This window comes from Natrix helvetica (genome assembly GCF_964273705.1).
Source record: "Natrix helvetica genome assembly, chromosome: 4".
NCBI lineage: Eukaryota > Metazoa > Chordata > Lepidosauria > Squamata > Natricidae > Natrix > Natrix helvetica.
The window spans coordinates 68,481,872-68,509,286 of NC_138550.1; the positions used below are offsets into that span (position 1 = coordinate 68,481,872).

The 27,415-nt window shown below is 41.2% G+C and overlaps 1 protein-coding gene across 6 annotated transcripts in view; it reads right to left on the reverse strand.

Moving 5' to 3' along the window:
- Positions 1-27,415, reverse strand: part of RELL2 (RELT like 2) — a 46,931-nt gene that overhangs the window by 15,285 nt on the left and 4,231 nt on the right. For 4 of the 6 annotated variants that reach the window (XM_081950482.1, XM_081950484.1, XM_081950483.1 and 1 more), the window contains exons 3-5: positions 19,775-19,840; positions 19,619-19,691; positions 15,658-15,849 (exon numbers count right to left, since the gene is read on the reverse strand). In XM_081950482.1, the coding sequence (XP_081806608.1) occupies positions 15,658-15,849; positions 19,619-19,691; positions 19,775-19,840 (331 nt within the window). Of the gene's footprint in view, positions 1-9,019; positions 9,116-15,657; positions 15,850-19,618; positions 19,692-19,774; positions 19,841-27,415 lie in introns of all 6 variants that reach the window. The other 2 variants (XM_081950480.1, XM_081950481.1) reach the window with 1 other exon arrangement.

Here is a 27,415-nt window from a genome sequence, read left to right on the forward strand (position 1 = left end):
AAACTTACATCTCTGAACCTAAACAATGGGGCCAAAGAAACCTCTGACGGGCAAGTCACATGCAGCCCCCACATCTGCTTCTCCCAGCCCCATTATCCAACAGACTAAGATTAGCTCACTGTTACAGAAGGAGGAGGCTGCAGAGGGGAAAAAAGAACTATCTGTTACTCAAATGTTTCAAGAACTTTTGAGAGGCCAAAATGAATTGAGAAAAGAAATGACAGAGGTTAAAGAGGAACTCAGAGATGTTAAACACCACATTGCAGGAAATAAACAGAGAATTATGGTGTGGGAGGAGGGAGCAGCAGAGCTGGGGGAGGGGGTCAAAACAATCCAGAAGGGAAAGGCAGACTTGGAATTTTTTTTGACAAAAATAGAATTTGAAAGAATGTCCTTTTTTCTTAGATTCCAGAACCTACCAGAGACAGAAAATGAAGACCTTAAGGATATTATGAGTACAATCTTAGCAGATTATATTAAGAGAGATAAAAAACAATTGTGGTGGGACATGGATCTAGTCTATAGGATAAACTCAGCATATGCTAGAAGTCACAATGTTCCAAGGGAGATACATGTTAAATTTCTCAGGAGGACCACAAGGGATGAGGTGCTTGGGACCCAAAGAGAGAGACCACTGAAATATAAAGAGGAAGAGATCACCATCCTTAAGCAGATTCCCCCAAAAAATAAGAGAGAGAAGGAGGAAGTACTCCTTCCTATCAAAAAAATTATACATTAAAGGGATCTGGTTTAGATGGCTACTGCCAGAGGGAATGTTGATCTTCTGGGAGGGAAACAGGATTATAATTAATACAGTGCAGGAGGTGGAAGCCTTCATTAAGAAGCATCTCTCTCTCCCAGGGGATGAAAGTGAGGATAGTGGAAGGGACAGTAAGATACAAGATAAGGAGGGGGGGCGAGGCTTCCTCTGGGGGCAGGGAAGAAGGAGCAATATTGAAAAGGCTCAGATCACAAAAATAAAACTTTTCAAAATAATAGTAATTGGTGATATCATAGAAAGTGACAAAGAAAAATGAATGAACACATGGTTGACAATATAGAATGAGACCATGTAAATGAGATGAAGAGTGCAGAGGAGAGGAGAGATGTAAGGGAAGAAGAGAGGGATAGGAGAGAGGGCAGGGAGGGGGAAGAGGAGTAAAGAAAGAAGGAGTAGAAAGGGGAGAGAGGAGAAGGAGTGAAGAAGGGGAAGTAGAGAAGGACGACAGAGAGAAGAAAGGAGGAGAGAGGGAGAAGAAAGTGATGGATAGGGTATAAATATGGCGTATGGAGAGCAGAAGAGCCAATAATCATTTTTGGGAGTTGATGGTAAGACGAATCAATGTAAACATTTAACAATATAATATAATGTTGGTTATGTAACAGTAACTATGTGGTTATTTATGAAAAACAAAAAACTTTTTTTTAAAAAAAAGAGTTGTTAACCTAATCTTGCATAGCTTCTTCTCCGGTAATATTGAACTGCAAACTAGGGCATGCAAAACCTTTGCTAGACCAATTCTTGAAAATTATACATTAAAGGGATCTGGTTTAGATGGCTACATATCAGACATAAATACAATAGAAAGAGTCCAGAGATATTTCATGAGAAGAGTCCTCCACTCCTCTGCTCGCAACAGAATACCTTATGCCACCAGAATTTTGGGTTTTAGAATTTAGAATATTGCCATCTTTGATCCAAACTAAGTGTAGTACATAAAATTATCTGCTACAATGTCCTACCTGTCAATGAATGCTTCAGCTTCAATCACAACAACACACGAGCTCACAATAGATACAAACTTATGGTAAACCACTTCAAACTTGATTGCAGAAAATACAACTTCAGTAACAGAGTTGTCAATGCCTGGAATGCATTACCTAACACTGTGGTTTCTTCCTCCAAACCACCAAAATTTTAACCTTAGACTGTCTATGTCAACCTCACCCCATTCCTAAGAGGTCTTTAAGGGACATGCATAAGCGCATCAGCATGCCTACTGTCCCTGTCCTACTATTCCCCTGTATTTGTATTCATTCCATGTATTCATAATCATGTCTATACTTATATCTGTTATCTAATTCATGCTTCACAAAATAAAATAGATAAATAAAATAGAATAATAGAGTTGGAAGGGATGTTGGAAGTCATCTGGTCCAACCCCTTGCTCAAACAAAAGAACTCTACACCACTTCAGACAAAGGGCTGTCTAGTCTTTTCTTGAAAGCCTCCAGTGATGGGGCACTCACAATTTCTGAAGACAAATCTTCCCACTGATTGTTCTCACTGTTAGTTTTTTCCACCTTAATTCTAGGTTGCTTCTCTCCTTGATTATTTCCCATCCATTGTTTCTTGTATTGCCTTCTGGTGTATTGGAAAATAGATTGACATACACACAAACCCCTCATCTTTGTGGCAGTCTCTTAAATACTGGGACACTGTTATCATATTTCCCATAGTCCTTCTTTTCACTAGACTAGACAAAACAATACCTGAAACCATTCTTCATATGCTTTAACCCTCTGATCCCTAATCATCTTTGTTACTCTTTTCTGCAGTCTTTCCAGAGTCTCAACATCTTTTTTATATTGTAGTGACCAAAATTGGATGCAGTGTTCCAAATGTGGCTTTTCTAAAGCTTTGTAAAGAAATACTAATATTTCACATGATCTTGATTCTATTCATCTATTAATGCAGCCTAGGATTACATTGGCTTTTTTGGCTCCTGCTGCATACTGTTGGCTCATTTTTTTTGACAACATTTTTTTGTTTTTTCATTTTCATAACATATAATCACATGTATACTATTGCATAGCCAAGATCATATTGTATTACATAGCTAACATTGTATTGTATTGTATTGTATTGTATTATTAAATGTTTCCATGAATTCATCTTACCATCAACTCCCAAAAACAATTATTGGCTCTTCTGCTCTCTATACACAATATTTATACCTTATCCATCACTTTCTTCTCCCTCTCTCCTCCCCTTCCCTACCTCCTTTCTTCCCTCTGTCATCCTTCCCTTCTCCACTTCCCCTTCCTCTCTCCTTCTCCTCTCTCCCCTTTCCACTCCTCATTTCTCTCCTTCCCTTCCCCCCCTGCCCTCTCTCCTCCCCTTACCTCTCTCCTCTACTTCCCACTCTTCATCTCATTTACTTGGTGTATTTCAGCTTCTGAGCAAGCTCCACTTTATGTTGATGGTCTTTATAATTTCTTTTCAATATACACATTTAATTTTAACATGTATTCTCCTCCTTTTTAGAAAAAATAGAACAAAAAGTATACATATATAGTCATTGTGCTTTTAAACCACCACCACCCCCAAGCCTAATTTTGGCCGAGATGTAGACCTGGTTACAATTCCCAGCTATTCTCATCATTATCTTTATATAATTATACATGCTCCCAATTTGTGATTCTGTCTTTAAATCTCTATAGTTTCCCATTGTAGGTATATTTCATGTTCCCTCTCCATTTTTCCATATCTTGGATTAGATTACCCATAATTGTCTCTAGATGGCACTCCTCACTGTTCAATGTTCATTACAATTCCCTTAATCTATTATATAGAATAACAAGCAGTAAACATCTCACTTTATTCATCATCTTAAAAGTTCTATATATGTCCATGTTTCCTATATTTTAATCCATGCTTAGTTGTCCTTCTATTGTCATATTCAATCAATTAGCAGTTTAATTATCACATATAAAAGTGAATCACAAACCTCTGCTTTACAACCTCCCAATATCAGTTTCATATTTATCCATATTACATATTTTTTAACCTTTATTTAGCTATCTTTCCATTATCATATTCAACCAATTAGCAACTTCATTTCATTGTCATAAAATTAGGAATAAACCCCTTATCTTAGCTTTATATTTTCCCATATAACAGTTTCTAGTTGTCTGATTTTTTCCTAGTAAGTCTTGTGTCCTACTTCTCTGTTCCTGTCTTCTCTCTTTTCTTTGTTTTAATACATCCACTCTCTTCAATTTTCCCCAGGCCACCATCAAAAAGATATTTTATATTTCTCTTTGTTGGGGCATAATCTCCTACTTCAATTTTCCTTATGCCACTAACAACCTGCAAAACCTCTTTTGTCTGCTTTTTATTCCCTTATGTTGGGACACCTTTTTACAATTTTCCCTACATCACTGCCAAGACCAATGGAGTTTTTAATCTGCTTTTTATTTCCCTCCATTTCTACCCTTTCATTGTCTTGCCCCCCTTCTTCTTTGAATTCTTCTTTAGATATCTGCTTCTCTGGATTCAAAATTCTACTTAGGGTTGATTTTAATGATTTATAAATTATTTTTTATAATTTCACATAGTTCTTCAAATTCCCAGTTTTCCATGATGTCTAGTTCCAAAGTTACAGTTAGTTATACAGTTCTTATTTCAGAGTTCCGATCCACCTTAAATTTATCTACTTCAGCTGCTGTGGGGAAGAGCAATGGGAGCCATCTTGGTCTTTCGTTCTTCCTTAATGTCCAGTTCCAAAATTGCAGTTAGTTATACAAGTCTAATTTCAAGGTTCTGGTCCACCTTAAATTTAGTTAATTCAAGTACTGTGAAACCGGAAGAGAAGGGAGGGACTCCTCCAGGTGCCATCCGCCAAGCAGTGCCAGCGGGTGACGCCTAGGAGTAGAGCCTTCTCTGTGATGGGCCCGACCCTCTGGAATGACCTCCCCCCCGATATTAGAACTACTAACGACCTCCGCTCCTTCCGACAGAAGCTCAAGACCCACCTGTTCGAGTTCCGGTTCCGGCGGCGGCGGCAGCGGGCAGCTCTTTGCCTGCTCCGGCTCCCCGGTGGGCTTCCCCACTCCTTGGGGGGCACAGGACACCCCGCAGAGGGGTCCTGCCGGAGGGGCGGCATCGCGGAGGACTCCTGCAGCGGCGGTAGCCGGCGGGAGCTCTCTCGCGCGCCCAATGCACCGGGGAGCAAGCTCGGAGGGCGCTTCGCGTTCCTACGCCTCGCGCCTCGCTATAAGCCGACTGGAGAATGCTACAATTGAAGGAAGCAGCTGCGGTGCGGTGAGGTTGCTTCTCTCTTCATCCCTTACTTTGCATGAAGATTTACTCAGCTTTTAAAACTTTAAAATAACTTTCGGAGCATTTTAGAGGTGCGGCTGGAGGGAGGGGGGTTTCCCCCCCCCTTGGACAAGCGGCGAGAAACAATTTTGCTCTCAGCCCCCGGGGAAGGAGGAGGGGGGAGAGCCAACGAATGAAGCCTCACTTAGGCTGAGATGATTTTCTTTTCAATTTAATCCTACATATTACAATGATTTGAGGACTTTTGGAACTTTTTAAAACTTTGTTACGCCTCTGTGCCCAAAACTGGCAGGGCAAGATGGCACACTTCCGTTGTCTTTATGAACTCTGAAACCTGACTCCACCTTTAAAACTCAGGCTTCCGGTCTTTGTCTCCGTGTCTCCCAGAGGAATCTCTTGTGGATTGGTATTTTTTCAACCTTCTAGGGGAAATTTTCTATCTATTGCCAGACTTATTGGAGAGACTCTCTTCTGCCTGATTCTTCTGCTCCCGGATTCACCTGGCTACCCTTCTTTTCTAACTGCTTACTTCATATTTGGACTGAACTTCTAACGTTATAAAGGATGGCATCTAAAAGACCCCCTCCTGGAAAACCTGGCTTTGCCACTTCTGCTCCAACATCCGCAACATCCAGTCCAGCCACACAGTCAAAGATAACAGAATTGATGCAACATAAGACTACAGAGATGGACTTTCAACAAATGCTTCAACAAATTCTACAGGGCCAGGAGGAAATCAAGAAACAGCTAAGGGAAATGAAAGATGAAATTAAAGAAAATCAAGCCCAAATATATAAGAACTCACAAAGACTGAATCTTGTGGAAGGGGGGGTGGAGGAGGTGAGGGGGGGTGGAAGCTGTGCAGAAAGGGAACAAAGATCTTGACATCCAACAGATGAAATTAGAATTTGAGAGAATGTCCTATTATCTTAGATTTCAAAATGTTATAGAAGAAGATGGGGAAAATATAAGGGACATCATGACAAACATTCTGGCTGACTACATACACAAAGAAAAACAACAGATGGGGTGGGATATAGACCTGGTTTATAGAGTGAACTCAGCTTACGCTAGAACACACAATGTACCCAGGGAGGTTCACATTAAATTCCTTAGAAAAAGCACAAGAGATGAGATTCTGGGTGTACAAAGGGGGCAAGCATTGACATATCATGATATGGAGATAACCATTCTGAAGCAGATCCCTAAGAAGATTAGAGAAAAAAGAAAAAATTATTCGCAATTAGCGAATAAATTATACCAGAAAGGGGTGTGGTTTAGATGGTTGATGCCTGAAGGTATGCTGATATTCTGGGAGGAGACAAGAATCAGAATTAATTCACCCATAGAGGCGCAGGCCTTTATGGAAAAAAATAAAACACTCCTAGAGAAACCACCAGACACCACAACGGACACGCAGGACACGGGAGGGGCCAGAGCTCTGCCAGTGGAGGGAGATGGGGCAATAGCAAGAAGACTCAGATCACAGAAATAAATAAGAAAATCATATTATTATAAATTGACCGAAAGTGAAAATGGAATTATATTAGGATTTTATATTGAATTGTTTAATTTGATTGAATTTAATAATAGAACTAATATGCTGATTGTAATCAATTATATACTAATGCATTATATATAAATGTATACTATGGGTATGGAGGGAGGGGTGCCTCTCACATTTTGCAACTGCCAAAATTTGTATACCTGTCCATTTACCCTTTTCCCTATAAATTTTGAAAAACCAATAAAATTTTATTACAAAAAAAAAGACCCACCTGTTCCAATTAGCTGGCTTAGCCGATTTATAGCTCCATCTTCCACCTCCTGGCAAACATTTTATTGGGAATTTTTTAAGGGAATTTAAATTTTATTTGTATTTTAACTAAATATTGTACAGTATATTTTTTACCTCCTCCGTCTACGTCTATGTCTATGTCTATGTATTTGTATATGGTTTTAATAATGACTGTACACTGCCCCGAGTCCTGCTTAGGAAAGGGTGCGGTCTAGAAATAAAAGATTATTATTATTATTATTATTATTATTATTATTATTATTATTATTATTATTATTATTATTATTATTATTATTATTATTATTATTATTCAGAGCTCACATCCCCCCCATCTGTCCAGCTGGAGAACTTCCTGTCCACTGTTGGCTCATATTTAAGTGATTGTCCACTAGGACTCCAAGATCCCTCTCACAGTTACTGACATTGAGCCAAGTTTGACTATTTGTCAACTGTTCCACTGGTTGAGAGAGCAAAGGAGACTCCTGTGATATCTTTTACCAAGGGTATAACTTCACTGAAAATTCCATATCAATACAGAAGTGGAAAAGCCAAACATTTTCATGCACAAACAGCATAGGAAAACTGTCCACTTTCCCCTGGTCCTCCCAGTGTCCATTGTCTAGCCAATTGGTTACACTTGTGTTAGTTTGGGAATGGTCTCTCCATCTTTCCCAGCCAGTGACCTTGGGGAGATGGATCTGTCTCAGGCTTCAAGTTGGCACATTTGTATTCCTTTACCCTCCCCAATACCACCCTTGCATTTCAATGCCTTCCCTCCCATTGCTGAGGTCTGGTTGTAAGCAGGATTTGCATAGCGAGCTGACCGTGACATCTGTACAGTTGGTTTTTCTTACCTGTGTAAAATCTTAATTATATTTACCTTGAATTTCATTTTATTAGATAGAGCCAAGTGTTCAAGTCTGTCAAGATTCTTTTGGATTTTGAGCCTATCTTTTGGATTATTGTGCATTCCTGCCAGTTTATTGTCATCTGCATGTTTGATGAGTTCCAATTCTATTCCCTCATCTATATTGTTTATGAAGATATTGAAGAGTACGAGGCCTAAAACTGAACCTTGGGGTATCCCACTACTTACTTCCCCCCATGTGGATGTAATTCTGTTGAGGACTATATATTGAGCAGGGGGTTGGACTAAAAGACCTCCAAGGTTTATCAGCTCTGTTATTTTGTTAAGAGATGAGTTATGGGATGAAATTGTTTATACTTTTTCTTTCTCTTTCTTGGAATTTTTTCTTGTACCTTTTTCTTTCTCTTCTTTTTTGTATTATTATTATTATTATTATTATTATTATTATTATTATTATTATTATTATTATTATTATTATTATTATTATTATTATTATTATTATTATTATTATTATTATTATTATTATTATTATTATTATTATTATTATTAACTTGCTTTTAACAAAATTATTTTTAAAAAAATGGTTCAAAGATCCAGGCCTGTTTTCACAGCATGCCACAGAGGTAAAAGTATCCAGTGTCTGAATATGCCTATGAAACCAAAACTAAAATATGTATTAAATATAGTTTTTCTTTCAAATTAAGAATTATGTTCCTTCTCAGATTAAAAGCAGCTATTATGTAATTTGAATTCCAATAGTATTCCTTCTTTGCAATTTTTATATCAATATATTTAAGTGAAGGAATATTGATATTCCTTATCCTTGACCAGTCAGAAAACATCAAGAATTGTTCCCATTGTGGAGATTTTTAAAATTATCAGTAATAATGAGAAAATATATAGAAATTATTTTAAATTTTTTGGGAACTGATATTCAGATTCAGGTTAGGTATTAATGTGATGATGCTTTAGCTTGAATATTACATTTGACTCCCTGTATTTATTTATTACAACTGACAACTCAAACAATAAATGTACTTAAATTCAAATACTAAATACAATTAATATTTTGGTCATGTTGATTTTCTTTTATATTGATTTTTGGTGAAGGTGATAAGTGTGACCAATTAAAAAGATACTGTGTTTTCCCAAAAATAAGACCCAGTCTTGTTTTCTTTTAGGCCTTGAAATAAGCACTGGGGCTTATTTTGGGGGGATTCTTATTTCCTTTGAGTGCCACCACCCAGAGACAGGTGGGTGGAGCTGCCCAATGGGCACAGTGACTTACCTCAGGGGCCCCATGACTCCACACCCCAACAACTGCCTTGTATCAGTATCCATGTGCGGCAGGAGTCCACGTAGCCACAGCCCACTTCTTCTGGCACTGTCACGGCACCAAAGCAGGAGGTCAGGTGACACAGCCAGGCCATCCACACCCCAATAATTGCCTTGCCTCTTGGTGGTGACCCACTTCTTCCGGCACTGGTGCAGCACTGCAGGACGCTGAACAATGTGCTGGTGCTGCGACCACGAGGTGAGGTGGAGAGGGAATGGAGGACAAGGCGAGGCAGATGGTGGGTGGAAGATGAGGCGAGGAAAGTGGGGAGGGGGTGGAGTTGCCATACTTGCACACTGGCTTACCTAAGGGCCCCCTCAATCAGACCATCCACCCCTAACCCTAACCCACAATGCCTAATCCAAGCCCTAACCCCCACCACCCCAGGGCAACCTGTGTGGCGTTGAAATTATGACTGCTGGGCAGGATCTCTCCCAACAAACTTCCCTTCCAGAGCAAATTGCCTCTCTATAATCAAGTCCTGAAATATTGTGGGAAGTGTGTGCTTAGAAGCAATGCACAGCCTCTCCCAGTTACAAGAATTGCAGGCAATGCTGCCATTTTCAAACAATCTTCCAGGGTGTGAACCCCACACTTTCAGCTGTTTTCAGCACCGCTTGATTTCTCACCCCATCCCACCCCTGCCAGGCTGATCTGATGGGTAGGATTGACTTCCGCCTTCCCTGCCACTGTGGTCTGTGGCCACTCTACAAATGGGGAATGACCATCCCCCAAACCCCACCACTGTCAAAGTGGATCCTGGGTGCTGCGCTGCAATGGAGAGATGGAAAGTGGAGCAAGGAAAGGAGAAGGAGTGGGGAGAAGAGGATAAATGGCTGAGTGAGAAGTGGGGCCAGGCACCAAAGTACTACCACCGCCAGGGAGAGGGGGAAGGAAGGGAGAGATCTGATCCAACCTCTATATGTATGTTGTGTGTGTGTGTGTGTGAGAGAGAGAGAGAGATAGAGAGAGAGAGAGAGACAGAGAGACAGAGAGATAGAGAGAGACAGAGAGACAGAGAGAGCAATCCGATCCATCCTCTTTGTCTGTATGCCTCCTGCTCAGTTGTGGCCGCAAGCCAGAGGCCTCCTGCTCAGTAAAAGTGTTGGTGTCAGGCCTACAGTCATATTCCTTTTAGGATCTTTGGCCTGCCACACACTCTCTCTTTCTTTCCTATGCTGTTTCATTAGTAGGGCAATTGGGAGGGGGAATAGTAAGGAGTAGAATTGTAGAATGTGTTGTTGTCAAAATAAAACATTCCTTTCTAGAAGCCCAAGGTCATTCTTTGTCTCCACACCTCTGCATTTGACCGGAACTAGATGGATGGAAATGCCAGTGTGGCAGTGCAAGATTGGACCATGTGATGGACTTGTGGGAGTGGGGAAAGAGGATGAACTTTCAACTGGGTTGGAAACCCAGGAAGTTTCCCACAGATGTACCAATATTCTCTCTTATTAAATTGGAACTTTGAGGAAAGCTCTGCCTTGGACTCTGATTTAATTCTGAATGATATTTGGAATGCTGACAGTTGGAGTATGGGTGCTTTGGCTGCAGGGTTCCTGAGGTGCATGGATACAGGGCGCATGGGGCAGTTTCATCCCCTGCCACCTGCTTCACTGACTTCTTTTTTTTTAAAGAATTTTATTGGTTTTTAAGCATTTATGGGAAAGGGTAAAAAGGTACATAGAAAATTTTGGCAGCTCCCATGCTAGTGGTAGAAATCCCTCCAAATCTCACAATTTTTACAATGCTAAAAACAATGTATAAAAGATAAGCATAAACAGAGTCTTGTTCTACATTATATCAGCCATGTGTTCAATCATCTCTTTCTTTGTCACTTTCTACTATATCAACAATTACCATAATATTTCAAATACATTTATTTTTGTGACCTGAGCCTTTTCGATATTGCTCCCTCCTCCCTGTCCCCAGATGGAGCCACAGGCCCCCCTTCCTTCATATCTTGTACATTACTACCTTTTTCACCACCTCCCTATTTTCGTCCTCTAGGAGAGAAATATGTTTTTTAATGAAGGCTTCTGCCTCCTCCACTGTATTAATTCTAATTCTATTTCCCTCCCAAAAAATCAACATTCCCTCTGGCAGTAACCATCTGAACCAAACTCCTTTGTTGTATAATTTCTTTGATAAGGAGGAATACTTCCTCCTTTTTCCCTTATTTTTTTTGGAATGTGCTTAAGAATGGTAATTTCTTTATCTTTATATTTTAATGGTCCCTCCCTTTGGGCCCCCAGCACCACATCCCTCGTGGTCCTCCTAAGAAATTTAACATGTACCTCCCTTGGAACATTGTGTGTTCTAGCATATGCTGAATTAATCCTGTAAACCAGATCCATATCCCAACACAACTGTTCTTTGTTTCTCTTAATATATTTTGCTAAAATTGTACTCATAATATCCTTAAGATCTTCATTTTCTGTCTCTGGTAGGTTCTGGAATCTGAGAAAAAAGGACATTCTTTCAAGTTCTATTTTTGCCATAGAATTTTCCAATTCTAAATTTCCCTTCTGGACTGCCTTAACCTCCTCCCCCAATCCAGCTGCCCCCTCCTCCAACACCCCAATTCTTTGTTTATTTTCTGTTATATGATGTTGTACACCTCTGAGTTCATCTTTGAGATCTGTCACTTCTTTTTTTCAGCTCATTTTGATCCCTCATAATTTCCTGAAACATTTGGGTAACAGATAACTCTTTTGAGCTCTCTCCAGTCCCTTCTTGTTGTAACAATGAAGTAATTTTCATCTGCTGCATGCTTGGACCGGAAGTGGCAGAAGCAGGAGCCGAGAGTGACTAGCCCTTTGGTGTTTTTTGGGGCCCCATTTATCTGAGTTCAGGGATGATAAGTCTTTTACAAAGAGAATGGTGTCAGTGGAGCACCCAGCTGTGCCGGTCCAAGGTGGCAGGCAAATCCAAAAGTGAAAAGTTAGTTCTCCTTTACAGTTCCAAGGCACGAAGGTACACCAGAAAGGGGAAAAGTCAGATAATCAAAATTAATCAGGAAGACCACATAACAGGAGAGGTTCAGTGCACCTTCAGAGGGGGTATTAAAACAATACCAGAGATTTTTTTTCAAAGGTAGTTTCAAAAGGCAGGCTTCATTTATAAGTACAAAAACGAAGACGGAGGGACGCCATCTTGGCTCCTCCTTTCTCAGGGAGAAGAACAAGGATTTCCATAAAGTTTTTTCCTTTTAAGAAAACAGCTCAGCAATCACCTCTTGCAGCTGTGATATCGATCTTTCTCACATAGTTAGTACAAGTGGCAAGTCAGCCTTTATTCTCTCTCCATTCCGATATAGAGAGATAGTTCAAATGCCGCTTTGTCCGAGGGGGGGGGGTAAAGAGAAAGAAACATCCCCCTCTAATCTTCCAGTTTCAAATAGATTGAACAGAAACTTATAATAGTCTGCTGCTTATCCGTTAACGATGTTTAAGGAGATTAGGATGGATCTCCCCCCACTGGCATTCCAGCCGCTCTTCCTTCGATTAACTCCTTCCTCCCGGAGCCCATTTGGTGAAAGGGCAGACAGCCAGAAGCTGTTTCATGCCCCCCCTCTGCTCCCCAGCTCCTGGGGCGAGGCTTGAAACACCCCCGCCGGCTGCCGCCAAATCTGGGGTGGTTCCAGCAAGCCACCCTGCGGCAGGAGACCCCTCCATGGCCCCTGTGCTCCTGAAAGGAGCCCACCGGGGAGATGAGCATCGGACAACACATCCGACACCTACAGGAACCGGAAGTGATCTTGCTTCACCTGACTTCATGATGGCAGCACCAGTGTGCCAAGCAACCAAACTGTGGGATGAAGTGGGGAGGTCTTAACTAGGGTTTCCTTTTGATATAAGGCCTATATTAGGTGCAGGCCTGAAAATCAGGCTAGGGCTTATTTTTGGGAAAACATGGTACAAAATAACCAAATAATAAAGTAGGTAACTCTATAACTCTATACTCTATACTCTATATATCATGTTTTCCCAAAAATAAGACCCAGTCTTGTTTTCTTTTACCTCCGAAATAAACACTAGGACTTGTTTTAGGGGAAACATGATTTCAGGGTAATCAGCCTGGCTAGGTGCCCCAGCCCCCAGCGCACACACAAGATCCGGCAAGCGCACAAGAACCAATTGTATCTGGCAGCAGCTACAGTCCCTTGATCAGTGAACTCTGGGGCTGCGCAGAGCAAAAGGTGCAGAGCGGAAGATAGGTGATCCCAACAAAACAAGGGGCCTGCAGACAAGCTGAGAGAAGTGAAGACGAACCTCCTGTGGCTGCCCACCACTCCGGCTCACTGCTGCTCGGCTTTCCTGTTGTCTGCACATTTGGATTGCTTACCTCCCCCAACCTTTCCTTCCACCTGCTGCTTCCAGTGGCGGGTTCCTACTGGTTTGGACAGATTCAGCAGAACCGGTAGTGGTTTGGTGACCTGGGTCGCTGGAACTGGCAGCAACCCAGGCCTGCCATGCCCCCAAACTGGTTCTCTGGGCGGTGCCTATGGTGCTTCCATCTTGTTTTTTGCTTCTGCGCATGCCCATAGGAATTTTTATTGTATTGTGCATGCGCTCACAGTGAAGTGTGCACGTGCGCCCATGAGCGAACTGGCAGTAGTGACTTCCAGAACCCACCCCTGTGCTGCTTGCACATAGGTACTCAATTCCCCTGTGCTGTGCAAGCTACAGCTGCTGCCAGACATTGTGTGCTCACTGCCTCCTATGCTGACCATGCCTACCCCACCTCACTATGTCTTATTTTAGGAGTACGGCTTATATTAGGTGCATGTGTAATAAAACAGGCTGGGGCTTATTTTTGGGAGAGGTCATATTTTCAGGGAAACACAGTATAAGTTTTTGCATTGACCTCTAGACCCCCAACCACTTATATGCATCTTTAAGGCTTCTGATTCATTGTAGAACAACTTTTTTTAAAAAAAGAACTGATGGTTTTATGTGTACAAAGGATTCCCTTGTACATTTGGATAAATTGGAAATGTTCTATTATTTAAAATATTGCTGCTATGGCATTTTATGTGTCTTCAGGTGAGTCTGTAAAGAAAAGAGCCATAGAAACTCCATATTTAAACTCTGTTATAACCTAACCATTTAAAAGACATTAAGATAAGGAGTTGTGTAAGAAACGTAGGAAAAACACAGTTATAAATTGTTTAGTAAATTCTAGGTCAGGTCAGGGTAAGATTGGCAGAAAAGCAGCTCTCATGCTAAAATTGATAGTATGTTATGAAGAAATGTAGCAATTATTAGCGGGTTTTCTTGTCCAGGAAACTGCTGCGAAATAGCCAAAAATTTATCTAACGTGAACTGGCCAATGAGAATGAGTGGCATTTGGTTGTTTTCTTCCTTTGCTGAAAATGTATTTAAATCATGTATTCATATTCATACTTTGCTCTCTCCCATCTCTTGTAATAGAGTGGGGGAGAACCCTTTTGCAAAAGAAATAAGAATAAACAGCTTTTTATTGTTCAATTGAATCTCCCGATGCTTCTCTGAGGGGATTTGAATCTCACAATTGATGCTGAACAGAGACTTGAAGACAATCGTCTGCTGCATGAGGAGCTACCTGAAGAGCTAGGGATACCATGCCACAATTTTGGCATTTGGGAAGGGGTACCTCCTTTTCCAGGAGAGGATTGCTCTTCACCAAAATGAACTGATGGAGAACTGAACAAGGAGCAGGCCGAGCAGAGAGATCAGGCACCACTGATGCATCGGCCCAAGTGAGTAATTAAATATAGTGTACTTAAGGGGTGTCTCACTGGGTGGTCTAACTCCTTGAATGGATGATGGTGATGTGTGTTGAGATGCACTAGAAGGGATTAGGAATCTCTTTGCAAATGGTAACAAGAGCTCTTTTTATTGTTCAATTGAGTCTCCTGATGTTCCTCTGAGGGGGTTTGAATCTCACAATTTATCAAAGAATAAAATAAGATTGGTTTGGCATGATCTATTTTTAACAAACCTATGCTGACTACTAGTTATAACTTTATTTGCTTCTGGTTGGTGGCAGATCTGGTTTTTTATCTTTTCCAGGATTTTCCCATGTACTGATGTTAGACTGATTGGTCTGTAGTTTCCTGGGTCTGTTTTTGTTCCTTTCTTGGAAATGAGAACCTTTTCAAATCCTTAGGTACATCCCCGGTGCTCCAGGGACAAATCTTCAAGTTCAAACTCCAGCCCAAGGTAGGAGACCTTATACCATCCCAGACAAATGGCTGTCCATTTTTTAAAAATCTCCAGTGATGGGAGCATCCACAGCCCTTGGAAACAATCTGTCAGGAAATTCTTCTTAACTCCAGGTTGGAATTCCACTCATTGAGTTCCTTTAATTTTCTGATAAGATTTCAAGATTGGTTGTCATTGACTCCTTCGTAGGGCTGAAAAAGAGTGACTTTGTGGCTAAATTGGGAATAGAACTCACACTCTCCCAATTTCTAGTATTGATTAGTACATCAAATGGGCTTTCTTATGCCTTAGAACCTGACACTATTACTCTGCTTGTATTTCATTAGATTCTTATTGTGAGTTAATCCAAAACACTTCTATATACAGCAAACTAACACCTACCTGCCAACTGAAAAGACTGTTGTTTCCCCAGGGTGCATCTTGCTTTTGCTCTCTTTTGATCGTCCCTGACGATGTATGGGAGGTCTCTTTTTCTTGCTGCAATGAATGCAAGGTGCTTGTGTTGAACCTAAGTGCACTGTGTGGTGATGAGGAATGTCACCATCTTGGTTGCTACGATGTGGACATAGAGCACTGGAGAAAAGAAAAGACAAAGGCAATCAGCTGGGCCATTATATTTAAAGATTAGCAGCTATATAAATGGAATTCCAAAGCAAACCCCATTAGCACATATAACACAATGCTAGCACAGAGAAACCTGCACTTGAAGGCAAAATCAGACTTCCACTCAGACTATTTCCAAACCCATGGATAGTACGATATAATCCATGAAACCCCATTTTCTACAATGTACATCTACTGAGGCCCAAATCAAATAAATAGGAGCTGCATAAGAACATTACCCAATTGCTATACAACAATATAACATCCTGCATCAACACAATTAACATCCTGCATCAACATCCTGCATCAACAATTAACTAGGGCCATCTGAGCCTGACCTTTTGTTCTGGTTTTTTATCATACTGCAAAAAGATGGGCTGCAATATCTTTAGCCCCTCTGAATGACAGACATCGAATAGTCATTCAAATAGAGTGAAAACTACCCATATGCATTCAATATGCAGCTGTTCTTACCACTCTTCTCTATCCTTGTAGACCCCATAGGCTATGCTGGGGCAGACCTCTAAATATTTCCTCTCCAACCACATTCCTTCCCTGCCTCTGGAATTTGAAACAACCAGGAAGAAAACCCTCAATTAGCACTTAGTGGCATTGTGGAGGGATTGCAAGAGATGGCTGAGAATAGCTTTTAAAGTTCCCCACTTATGGCTGGTAATCTCCATTACACTTATGTTATGTTGAAAATGAATAATAAGGCAGAATGTAGGTCATACACATACACACCTATATACACTCACTGCTATATCATGTGATTTAGTCCTGAGCATGACTGAGGGAAGGAAGAAGGAAAACACGAGAGATTCTCAAGATGTGATCGATACCAAATTGAACCTATATGATCTCCTTGTCAGCTTTGGAAGCCATATTAACAATGGAGGGTTCCATGCTGCCACATTCTTGTGCTTGAGAAATTAGGAAGGGGGATATAGTAGAGGTGCCCTCCTTCAGAACGTAGTTAGACATAATAGCATTCTTCTTTTTGGTCAAGGTCATGGTATTCCTGCACCTGGAGGGATGATTGAAGTGATGTCTCGAATTGGGACAGATTGGGGTTGGACCATGTGATGGACTGGTGGGTGCAGGGGATGGGTTTCGACTTTTGACTTACTGAGAAAAAGCCCAGAAATCTCAGATTCGGGTTTTCCCAGATGTCCCTCTATACCTACACTAATAAATGGGAGCTTTGAGAAATGCCTGTCTTGGAGTTTTTCAATAGAGTTTGGGTTTTAAGGAATGCTGACATTAACCTGAATCCATAAGTAGTCAAACAGCACCCTGAAAGGGGGCTGTCCAGGGTGCTGAGCCCCAGCACCAACCTGAAACTTAGGCAGTGCAAAGACTCAGCGAAGATGAAGGGGAGAGAGGAGATCGTAGAAGGAGCTGTGGGAACGGATACCAGAGAACTTATCAAGACCCAGTATTCTCCTTCTGAAGACGTGGTGCGAGCGCTTGAAGCTGCAGAGATGACACAAAAGCTAGGCCTAAGGAGACAGATTCCTGGAAAAATTACCACTCCGATCCAACTCTAGAGATGGGACTGGAAGAAAGACCACTGGAATATTGTTTCACTCCAGCCCAATGAAGACAATCCATGAGCCCGAATGGAGGAATGTGAGAATTTTGGGGTCTGAAAACTCCTGGGACTGGAATCTGTTGCCTCCGTCTCGAAGTCAATCATTGACAGGACTCCTGGAGTGTTTTGAATGACTTGAAGTGGGAAGTTATGCACCGCAGTCCCAACCTCCTCAAGTGAGATGGAGTTTAACACAACCCACATTCACTTTTCCTGATCCAGGACCTGGTGGTGGAACTAGCATGGTATCAACACCTTTCCACTCAGCCAGAGATGACCGAGGGATCAGTTCGGTGCAACAGGGTCAAGCAGCAGGAGGGAGACAGCAGATGCAGGTGGCATTGGGAATGATACAACCGCCAGTTTCCCCCTGCCGCCAACCTGCCTTCATGCTTCCCCTTGCAGAATGTATCCCCCCAGGCTGGGAATTCTATCCCAGCCATGGATGGGTCCAGTGCCAGTGGACACCAGCACCATTTACGCCACCTTTTTCGGGATCACCATGGGCCCAATATTCCCCAATGATCCTCCCACAAAACCCTGGGAGGAGATTGCAATGGACTTTATTGTCGAATTTCTGGAAAGTGGAAGAAATATGGTAAATTGGACTGTCATTGATTTATTCTCCAAACAAGCCCACTTCACAGCCTGCACGGACTGCCTATTGCCAAAAAGCTAGCAAAAAAATTTGTGAAGCACATTTACAGGCTTCATGGTGTTCCATAGTGAGTAATATCAGATCACAGAGTCCAACTTACTGCTAAGTTCTGGAGGGATTTCCTAAGGTCCATCGGATCGTCCCAGCGGCTTAGCTCGGCTTTTCATCCCCCGACTAACAGATCAGTGGAACGATCCAATGCAATGGTGGAACAATGCATTAGATGTTATGTAAATTATCAACAAAAAAACTGGGTGGATTTATTACCATTCGCAGAAGTGGCTCATAATAAATGCAGTACATAATGCAGTACTACCGTTCGCAGAAGTGGCTCATAATAATGCAGTACTACTGTACAGGGCTGACTCCTTTTCAAATAACTACTGGCATGGATTTTGTGCCTATGCCTGAATTGCCTAGAAAACCCCCCATCTCCATGTCCCTAACAGAATGGATAGCCTCATTACAAAAAAGATGGAAGGATACGAAGAAAGCTTTAGCGGAAGCAGTTGAAAAACAGGCAGACAAGCACAGGTCTCTCCAACCACCTTTTCGAATAGGAGATAAAATGTATTTGTCAACCAAATACCTAAGATTGAGGTTACCGAGCAAGAAATTCAGACCTAAATTCATCGGTCCTTTTCCTATAGTGAAAGTGATGAACTCTGTGACTGTCCAACTTACCGTCCCTCGGATACTAGGGAAAATACAGCCAGTGTTTCACAGCAGCTTATTGAAACCAAAGATAGAATCTACCCATACCAACTGCCCCTCCCCAACCTATGATAGTGCAGGATGAAACTCATTATGAAGTTAAGAAGATTCTTGACTCTAGACTGCATTGGGGTTGATTACAGTATTTAGTACTCTGGAAAGGATATCTTTTGTCAGAAGCTAACTGGTAAAGAGTTGGGATATGAAGGCTGATAGACTAGTGAAACAATTCCATGATAAATTTCCTGACAAAGGCCCTCCTGGGTGGGGAGGGGGAGGAAGAGGGGGTTAAGTGTTTTGATAGACATTACATTAACTCCTGTTTTGTGTTTTGTCTATTTCATTTTCCAGGACATGCTTTTTTCTTCAAGGGGAGGGGGGGGACACCTGTCAGCTTTGGAAGCCATATTAACACACGAAGCTTCCACGCTGCCACATTCTTGTCCTTAGGAAATTAGGAAGGGGGATTTAGTAGAAGGAATGTAGTTAGATATAATAGTATTTTCGGTCAAGGTCATAGTATTCCTGCACCTGGAGGAGGAGTGGTTGAAGTGATATCTCAAGTTGGGTTGAATTAGGATTAGACCATGGACTGGTGGGTGTAGGGGATGGGTTTGGACTTTTGACTTACTGAGGGAAAACCCAGAAATCTCAGATTCGGGTTTTCCCAGATGTGCCTGTATATCTACTCTAACAAATGGGAGCTTTGAGAAATGCCTGTCTCAGAGTTTTTCATTGGAGTTTGGGTTTTCCGGAATGCTGACACACCTCACCTGGGTACAGGCACTGGCAGTGGGAGATCAGCATCACTTTCACCCAGCATTTCTTTTAGAACTTCAACATTTGCTATAAAGGGAAGAAAGTAAAAATGTATCAAAGAAGGCCCCGGGTGCTATGGCTTTACTTAACTAAGAGAAAGTTATGCCCACCTTCATTTTGAATGATACATTTCACTATTTTTTCTACAGTATCCTCATTCAGATCCTCATCATCATCTGAAACAAAAAGAAATATAGAAGTGAAAATAGAGTAATTGTATCCAGTAATTAGTGCAACCTTCGAAGAATCCTGAAAACTCTCAAATACTGCCCGATTAAAAGGTAAAGGTAAAGGTTCCCCTCACACATATGTGCTAGTCATTCCCGACTCTAGGGGGCGGTACTTATCTCTGTTTCAAAGCCAAAGAGATAGCACTGTCCAAAGACATCTCCATGGTCATATGGCGGTCATGACTAAATGCCAAAGGTACACGGAACACTGTTCTGATGAACAAGCTCAGCGTCTTAGCCACTGAGCCACCATGTCCCTTTTACTGACCAGTTACAAACCCTTAATTATTTTAATTATTTTTGTTTTGTCCTTTTCTTTCAATATGGCCCCTCATCCCTTCTGTTTGTTATTTCCCTTGTGCAGTTTCAAAACTGCACAAGGGAAATAGGTAGGTAATCTTTTGAATTATGGATGCTTATTATTTGTTTATTTTTCCCCATCATTACATGAGAACAATTGGTTGATTATTTACAGCAAAAAATTGAATGAATAATGAATGAATGGTTAATTTTGGTTGCAAAAAAAGTCAGTTGTAAGGGCTCATTTACCAAAGGAACTATTTAATAAAGGACACCAAACCAAAAAGATGGAAAACCTCTGGCAGGGAACGGTCTCTATAGTAATTTTTCATTTCTATGCTAATGCATGCAGTTTATTTTGAAAAAGCATACAAAACATGAAAGCAGGATGACTATGCAATAGGTTGACAACAATACCATTTCAGTTCTCCTGAAAATTGTTTCTTCTACATTGTCCATTGAATGATATAAATGCTGATTCATATTCTTCTACATTTAATCATACATTGTTATTATAAAATAATTAGGACAGGACAGGGCAGGACAGAATGAGCTGGAAGGGACTTTGGAGGTCTTCTAGTCCAGCCTCCTGCTCAAGCAGGAGAACTTATACCATTTCAGATAAGTAACTCCCTATGCCATAGGTGTCAAACTCAAGGCCCGCAGGCCACATCCGTTCGACAGGGTGCTTATATCTGTCCCAGTGATGGGTTTAAAAATTTTTTAGAACCTATTCTGTAGGTGTGGCCTGTTTTCTGGGAGTGGCTTGATGGTCATATGACTAAGTGGGAGTGGCTTGTCAGTCATGTGACTGGGTGGGAGTGGCCAAGTCAATGTCACTGAATTCTTTGCCCCAATGAATGACCTACAAAAAGAAGATAAAATAAAGGAAATTTATTATTTTGTGCACTTACTACTTAAATAAGAATAAAATAAGTACACAAAACAATAAAAGAGCTACTTACAGAAGGAAAATGATTGTCCTTGCCGGTCTTCAATATCACTGACCACCTTGCTTCAATGACCTGCACAAACAAGAGACACAGAAATGAACTCTTCGATTGCATGCACTGCATCAGGATGAAACAAGCACACAAAACAATAAAACAGCTACTTACAGAGGAAAGATGACTGTCCTTGCTGGTTTTCTATACCACCACCTCACCACCTTGCTCCAATAACCTGTACAAAGAAGAGACACAAAAAGGAAGACTTTAATTGCATACACTTATACCTTACATAAGAATAACACAATGAAAGAGATACACTCAAGTACTTACTTGTGTTATTGGTTTTGTGGTTGAAGATGTTTCCAGATTGTTCTTAGGCTTCCAGACTCCTCAGTTGCACTTTTCTTGGTCTTCACTCGTGGATCATCAGCCGTGTGATAGTGTGCTCTGAGCCACTTTTTGACTGTAGGAATTGGATCCCATCTCTTATCAGGCATGCCAACAACACTTATCATCATCAGATTACTAATATTTGGAACAGTTAGGTGGGTTCTTTGCTCTCTAGCTTTTTTTGATACTGTCAGGAATTTTGTAGGTGTTTGGATCTTTGATCACATTTTCCAAAAATTCTCTGTAGTCGTTCAAATCAATTTCATGATTAAACATTTCACCAAATTCAATCAATCCTGCCTCTGCTTCTGCCCATGGAATGACTACATCTTCAATGTTCCAGTAATCTGGCTCCAAATATGTGAGAAATTATAATTTGTTTGCGTTTGGCAATTGGCTACCTGTTTTTAGATGGTCACAATCCACCAGCCTTTTCTTCAAATTGGTAATGATGCTTGCCAAAAGATTTTCACTAGGAAGGGCAACAAATCATTGATTTGAAACTAATGTTATGTTTTTGAAGGCTTCTGAAGCTAGCATTCTGTCAACATTTTTTTCATATGGGCCCTTTCCCCGTTTAAGCATTTCAAATACTTTAATTGATCACAATACCAATTTTTTCGGCCTTGATGATATCTGCATTTCTCCCCTGCAGGGCATTTGACAGAAGAGAAATCTCATTTAGAATATCAATCACGAGGGCCAAATCATTCAAAAAATTTAAATTTCAAAATGGAGGGCCAAAATGGGAATCTTTCATTGTCCCAAAAAATCTGATGTAGCACTGGATAAGCACGCCACACAGCTATGGTTGCTCTTAAACTACAGACAGCCCATCTTGGTCCCAAAACTCTGCCAATTTCAATGCGCAGTTGTTCAGAGATTTAGAAAAGTTAATTCTGGCTCTTGCAGGATTTCTGAAAAGTGGTGTGTATTTTATCAAGGAAGATCTTGAAGAGGTTGAATTGTTTTATTTCTTTTATTGCATAATCCAGCACAAGTTGGAGGCGGTGGTTCAAGCAGTGCCAGATTACGATGTTTGGGAAGTCTTATGCTACTCTGGTGCTGACTCCAGATTTTCTCCCAAACATAATGTTGGCACCATCGGAGCAGAAAGCTATTAAATTCTTCTGCAGATATTCGGTGGTAAACCCAACTTTACGTAAGCTTCCCATCACTGCAGAACATATGGTCTCTGCATCTTGTTTCTCTAATTCCTACAGCTCAACGAAAATGGTTGCTTGGCATTCTGGATCCTCAACTCTAACAAAAACTATCAGAACTGCTTTCATTGAAAGCGTTGAGGCTTCATCGATTATTAGACACACCTTTAGATTCTTTGCAATAATCCTGGAAAACACGGTGGTTGTAATTTTGGTTCAATGAATTCAACTATTTTCACCATGGATCTCTGTGAATGCAAGCCAACTCCCACATCTACTCCAACCGTAGTTAGCAAATTTACCTGCGCTTCGATGTCTGAGAATGGATTGCATCTTTGTGCCAGATCGTAAACAGTAACAAATATTTTGCAAGTACTGGATAAATGTTTGTCAGATGAGTTATCTATGGATTTGGTTAAAGCATCCTGGTCCCATTGTTTACTGTTCTCTCAACAAATAAGATGTGCTTTTGATTGAAAATGTTCCTTCATTTTTTTTCTGAGAGATGATTGCTGATTCTCCTTAGTTGTCCCTGCTGCCACAACCTGGAAATTTTTCCACTCTCTAGAAACATGAAGATTTTTCTCTAATGAGAACATGGGTTTTGCACAGTACTCACATCCTAACTTTTTGTCAGATACTGCCAGTGAATCATGCTTCTCCTTGAAGTTTCTATATTGCTGCAAACTCTAGAAGTCAGGAAGTTTTGAAAATTCAGTGGAGGAGATGGAATTGCTGCTTTCTCCAACTTCAAGTGGTGTTGGTTCTGGTGCTAGCGGTGTTGGTGCTGGTGATGTTGGTGCTGGTGACTGTTGTGGATTAGCTGATTGCTTCTTGTTTTTTTGGAGAAGAAAGCGGTCATACTCTTTTGCCTCTTCTTCATCCTGTTAAATAATACTAACTGCAAAAAAAATACAACAATATTGGACTTGATTGTGGTTGTAAGCTGAGGACTACAGTTAACAGAAGGGACCTCTGTTTTCACCCAACAATATACAGTCTTTTCAGGAAGGATGTCCCCCAACAAACAGGAAAGATATAATTCATCTAAGATGTTAGATCAAATAGAATGAATGTCATAGGTAGATTCACAGTGCAATACAGATTTCTTTTTCTGAAATTTATTCCTCAGTTCAAAAAACAGGAATATATGAATTAGGTTCAGTACTTAGGTCAGTCCAAGTAGCTATTCAAGAGTTAGTGGTGTCATGGTTAGAAGTAATGGTAAAGCAAGATGTGGATTTAAAACCAGAAATATTTTGTTGGATATTTCAAAGGGAATACAATACATATTTAATTTTACACATGTTAACAGCTGCTGGAATTGTGTTTGCACAACAGTGGAAAAACAAAGATATGAAAATATATAAATATTAGAATGTGCAGGAATGAATAAATTTACAATTAAAATCAAGAAGGCTTTGAATACTTTTTCACGTGGGATTTGTTTTATCAATGGCTAACTTGCAGAAACAGAATTAGAAATCTAAAAGTATGAAAGAAAACACCAATTATGTAAGGAAAGGTCACTAAAATGTGTAAGCAAATATTATTAGTATTTGATCATTATTAATATGTAGATAACTGCTGCGGGGCATTACACACACACACACACACACACACCAGGAAAGCACCAAAAGAATAGGTTCCCCCTCCCAAAGACTGCAGATGAAACCAGTTTTCCCCCTAACCCTAAGGACAGGAAAGACAAAGCCACTGGAATAAAAAAAATCAAGGCATTGTGGGAAATTATAAAGGACAGTGCCAGAAAGCTCACAGAAAACAGTGGTTTCCCCCTTTAAGAAAACACTAGACAAAAACACCACTGAAAAGGTAAATTTTAAGTACACCCTGTGAAGTTTCCAAGAGTTGCCCTAATTAATTTACGAGCCCCAAGACAAGGTTTAAAAAAGACCATTCATTTATTCGGACTAACATCTTGGCACAGACTTCTGTGTAGCTGAAACTAAATCCCACTTAATGGCGTCTGAACTTTACCCGTCTTCCCTTCCCTCTGGCTGAGGTCATCAATCACATTCTCCAACAGTATGTTATGATAGGGTTCTGGACATGCGCATTCACATCCCAGTACAGAAATATGACACTTTTACTCTGGCCAAAAGTATGCATGGCATTCCCCCCCCCCCTTCTCAAGTTGATAGTAGTCATGGAACACTTTAGGTGTTGACATCCGGCTCCACTCACTTCCTGAAAGCGACCTGTGTAAAACAAAGCAATTTGAGTACAGGTGTATAACTTAGGGATATGTCCCTCCCCCAGGCTTGCTTGGATTTTCTGCATGGAAGTTTGCTATTAGGTGATCAGCCTGGATATTTCTACTTTTCACCCAAGATGCCTCCGGTAATGGGTAGCCCTTCCACTTGATTAAGTATTGGAATTGTCTCCTCTGCCACCTTGAATCGAGGATTCGTTGAACTTCATAATGGGTTTGGCCCCCTATGATCATAGGGCCTGGGGGCTCCTAGGGTAGTGGTCTCAGAGTGGACCCGATCACAGGTTTTAAGAGGCTACTATGAAACGCTGGGTGTATTTTTCCCAACAATTGAGGTAGTTTCAATTGCACTGTAACTGGGTTGATGATCTTTACTATGGGGAATGGTCCCATAAACTTCGGCCCCAATTTCTTGCTAGGCAGTTTTAATCTCAAATATTTTGTGGAGCCCGGTGTTTATCTGCCTGTTTCTTATAGGTTTGTGCCACTTTAGCCAGTGCCTTTTTGACATTTTCCCAGGTTGATTTCAGCATCGACATCCAATCAGTCAAGCTGACTGAGGAGGGGGGATCCCTTGGAGTCCAAATCACGGTGTTTCCCCCACTTTTTGGCAACTCTACCATAAAGTCCATTGTGATCTCCTCCCACAGCCTCATTGGCTCTGCTACTGTTTGCAGCAGTCCGGGGGGTTTTCCTGGTCGTCTCTTCATTGTGGCGCAGATGGTGCAACTTTTCATGTAATCTTTCTAAATGCCAGGCCACCAGAACTGCCTCCGGGCTAAGTGTAAAGTCTTTAGGAACCCAAAGTGGCCTGCTGGTTTGGCGTCGTGACTCCTCTGGAGAACTAGAGTACGTAGGGATTCTGGGACGTAGAGTTTCGTCCCCTTCCATGCAAGGTCATCTCTTTTCGTCAAGATGTGTTGGTTGTTTTGGAACCAGGGGTCTGCTAGCAGTTCAGTTTTGAGTCTCGTGGTTAGGTCGCTTGCGGGTAGGTCTTGCTGGTAACAGCATTGCCACCTGGTGGTTACTTGGGCAGCTGTTTGAGTAGAAGGAATGATGGCGTCCACTATATGCTCCCGTTTGCATTTGTACTGAGGTATGCGGGAGAGGGAATCAGCTAGAAAGTTCCTCCCGCCTGGAATGTGCTTTAAGACAAAATTAAAATGGTTGAAGTATTGAGCCCATTTGTCAGCATTCCAAGTATCATGCAGAATTAAATCAGAATCCAAGGCAAAACATTCCCTAAAGTTCCAATTTAATAACACATACATCTTAGCACATCTGTGGAATTCCAACTCTGATTTGCTTCCTGGAATTCCACCCAGTTGAAAGTTCATCATCTATCCCCACACCCATAAATCCATCACATGGTCCAATCTTCTTCTTCCATGCTGGCATCTACACCCCTCTGCTTCTGGTCAGGTGTCAAGGTGCGGAGACAAAATATGACCTTGGTTTCTAGAAAAGAATGACAACAACACATTCCACAATTCTACTCCTTTCTATTCCCCCCTCCCAACTACTACACTAATGAAACAGTGTAGGAAAATAATAGAAAGTGTGGCACGCCAAAGATCCTAAAAGGAACATAACTACAGGCCTGATATGCAGCCTCTCCTCAGAAGAAAAACGTTTCCTGTAAAGAGAATAACATAAAAGTTAACATAACAAAAATTAACCACCTCTTTTCCCCCCTCTCCCAGGCTTATTGGGAAACTTCTCATGGAATTGTTTTACTAACTTCTCCACTTTTAGGTTCCTATTTTTCACCCACATAGCTTCAAACAAAGGGTAACCCTTCCAATGCACTAAGTACTGTAAGCGACCCCTATTCAGCCTGGAGTCTACAATTTTCCCACCTCCGATTGTGTTTCCCCTTCTATCACTACAGGAGGAGAGAAAGCTTGGGTGGATGCTCTTATGCTGGACCCAATTACTGGTTTCAACAAGGTACAATGAAATTCTGGGTCAATTTTCCCTAGACTTCTGGGTAGACTGAGTTGAACTGTAACTGGGTTTACTATCTTCACTATTGGGAATGGATCTAGAAATTTTGGACCCAATCCCTTACTAGGCATTCTTAATCTCATGTATTTGGTAGATACAAAAACTTTGTCCCCCACATGGTAGGGGGTTTGGAGCGAGCGATGTTGATCAGCTTGCTTCTTGTAGGCTTCTGCCGCAACTGCTAGAGCCTTCTTTGTATTCTCCCATCCGTTCTTTAGCACATCCATCCATTCATTCAAAGACATGGAGGAAAGAGGTTCTCTAGGCAACTCAGGCATGGCAACAAATTCCATGCCACTGGTAATCTGGAAACCCGTTAATCCTGTGCTGCTGTGGACCGCATCGTTGTATGCCACTTCGGCGAAGGGTAGCAAGTCTGACCAGTTGTCTTGCTGATAGTCCACAAAACACCGGATGTATTCTTCCACCACCGCATTGGCTCTCTCTGCTGCATAGTTCATGCTGGGATGAACCTCTG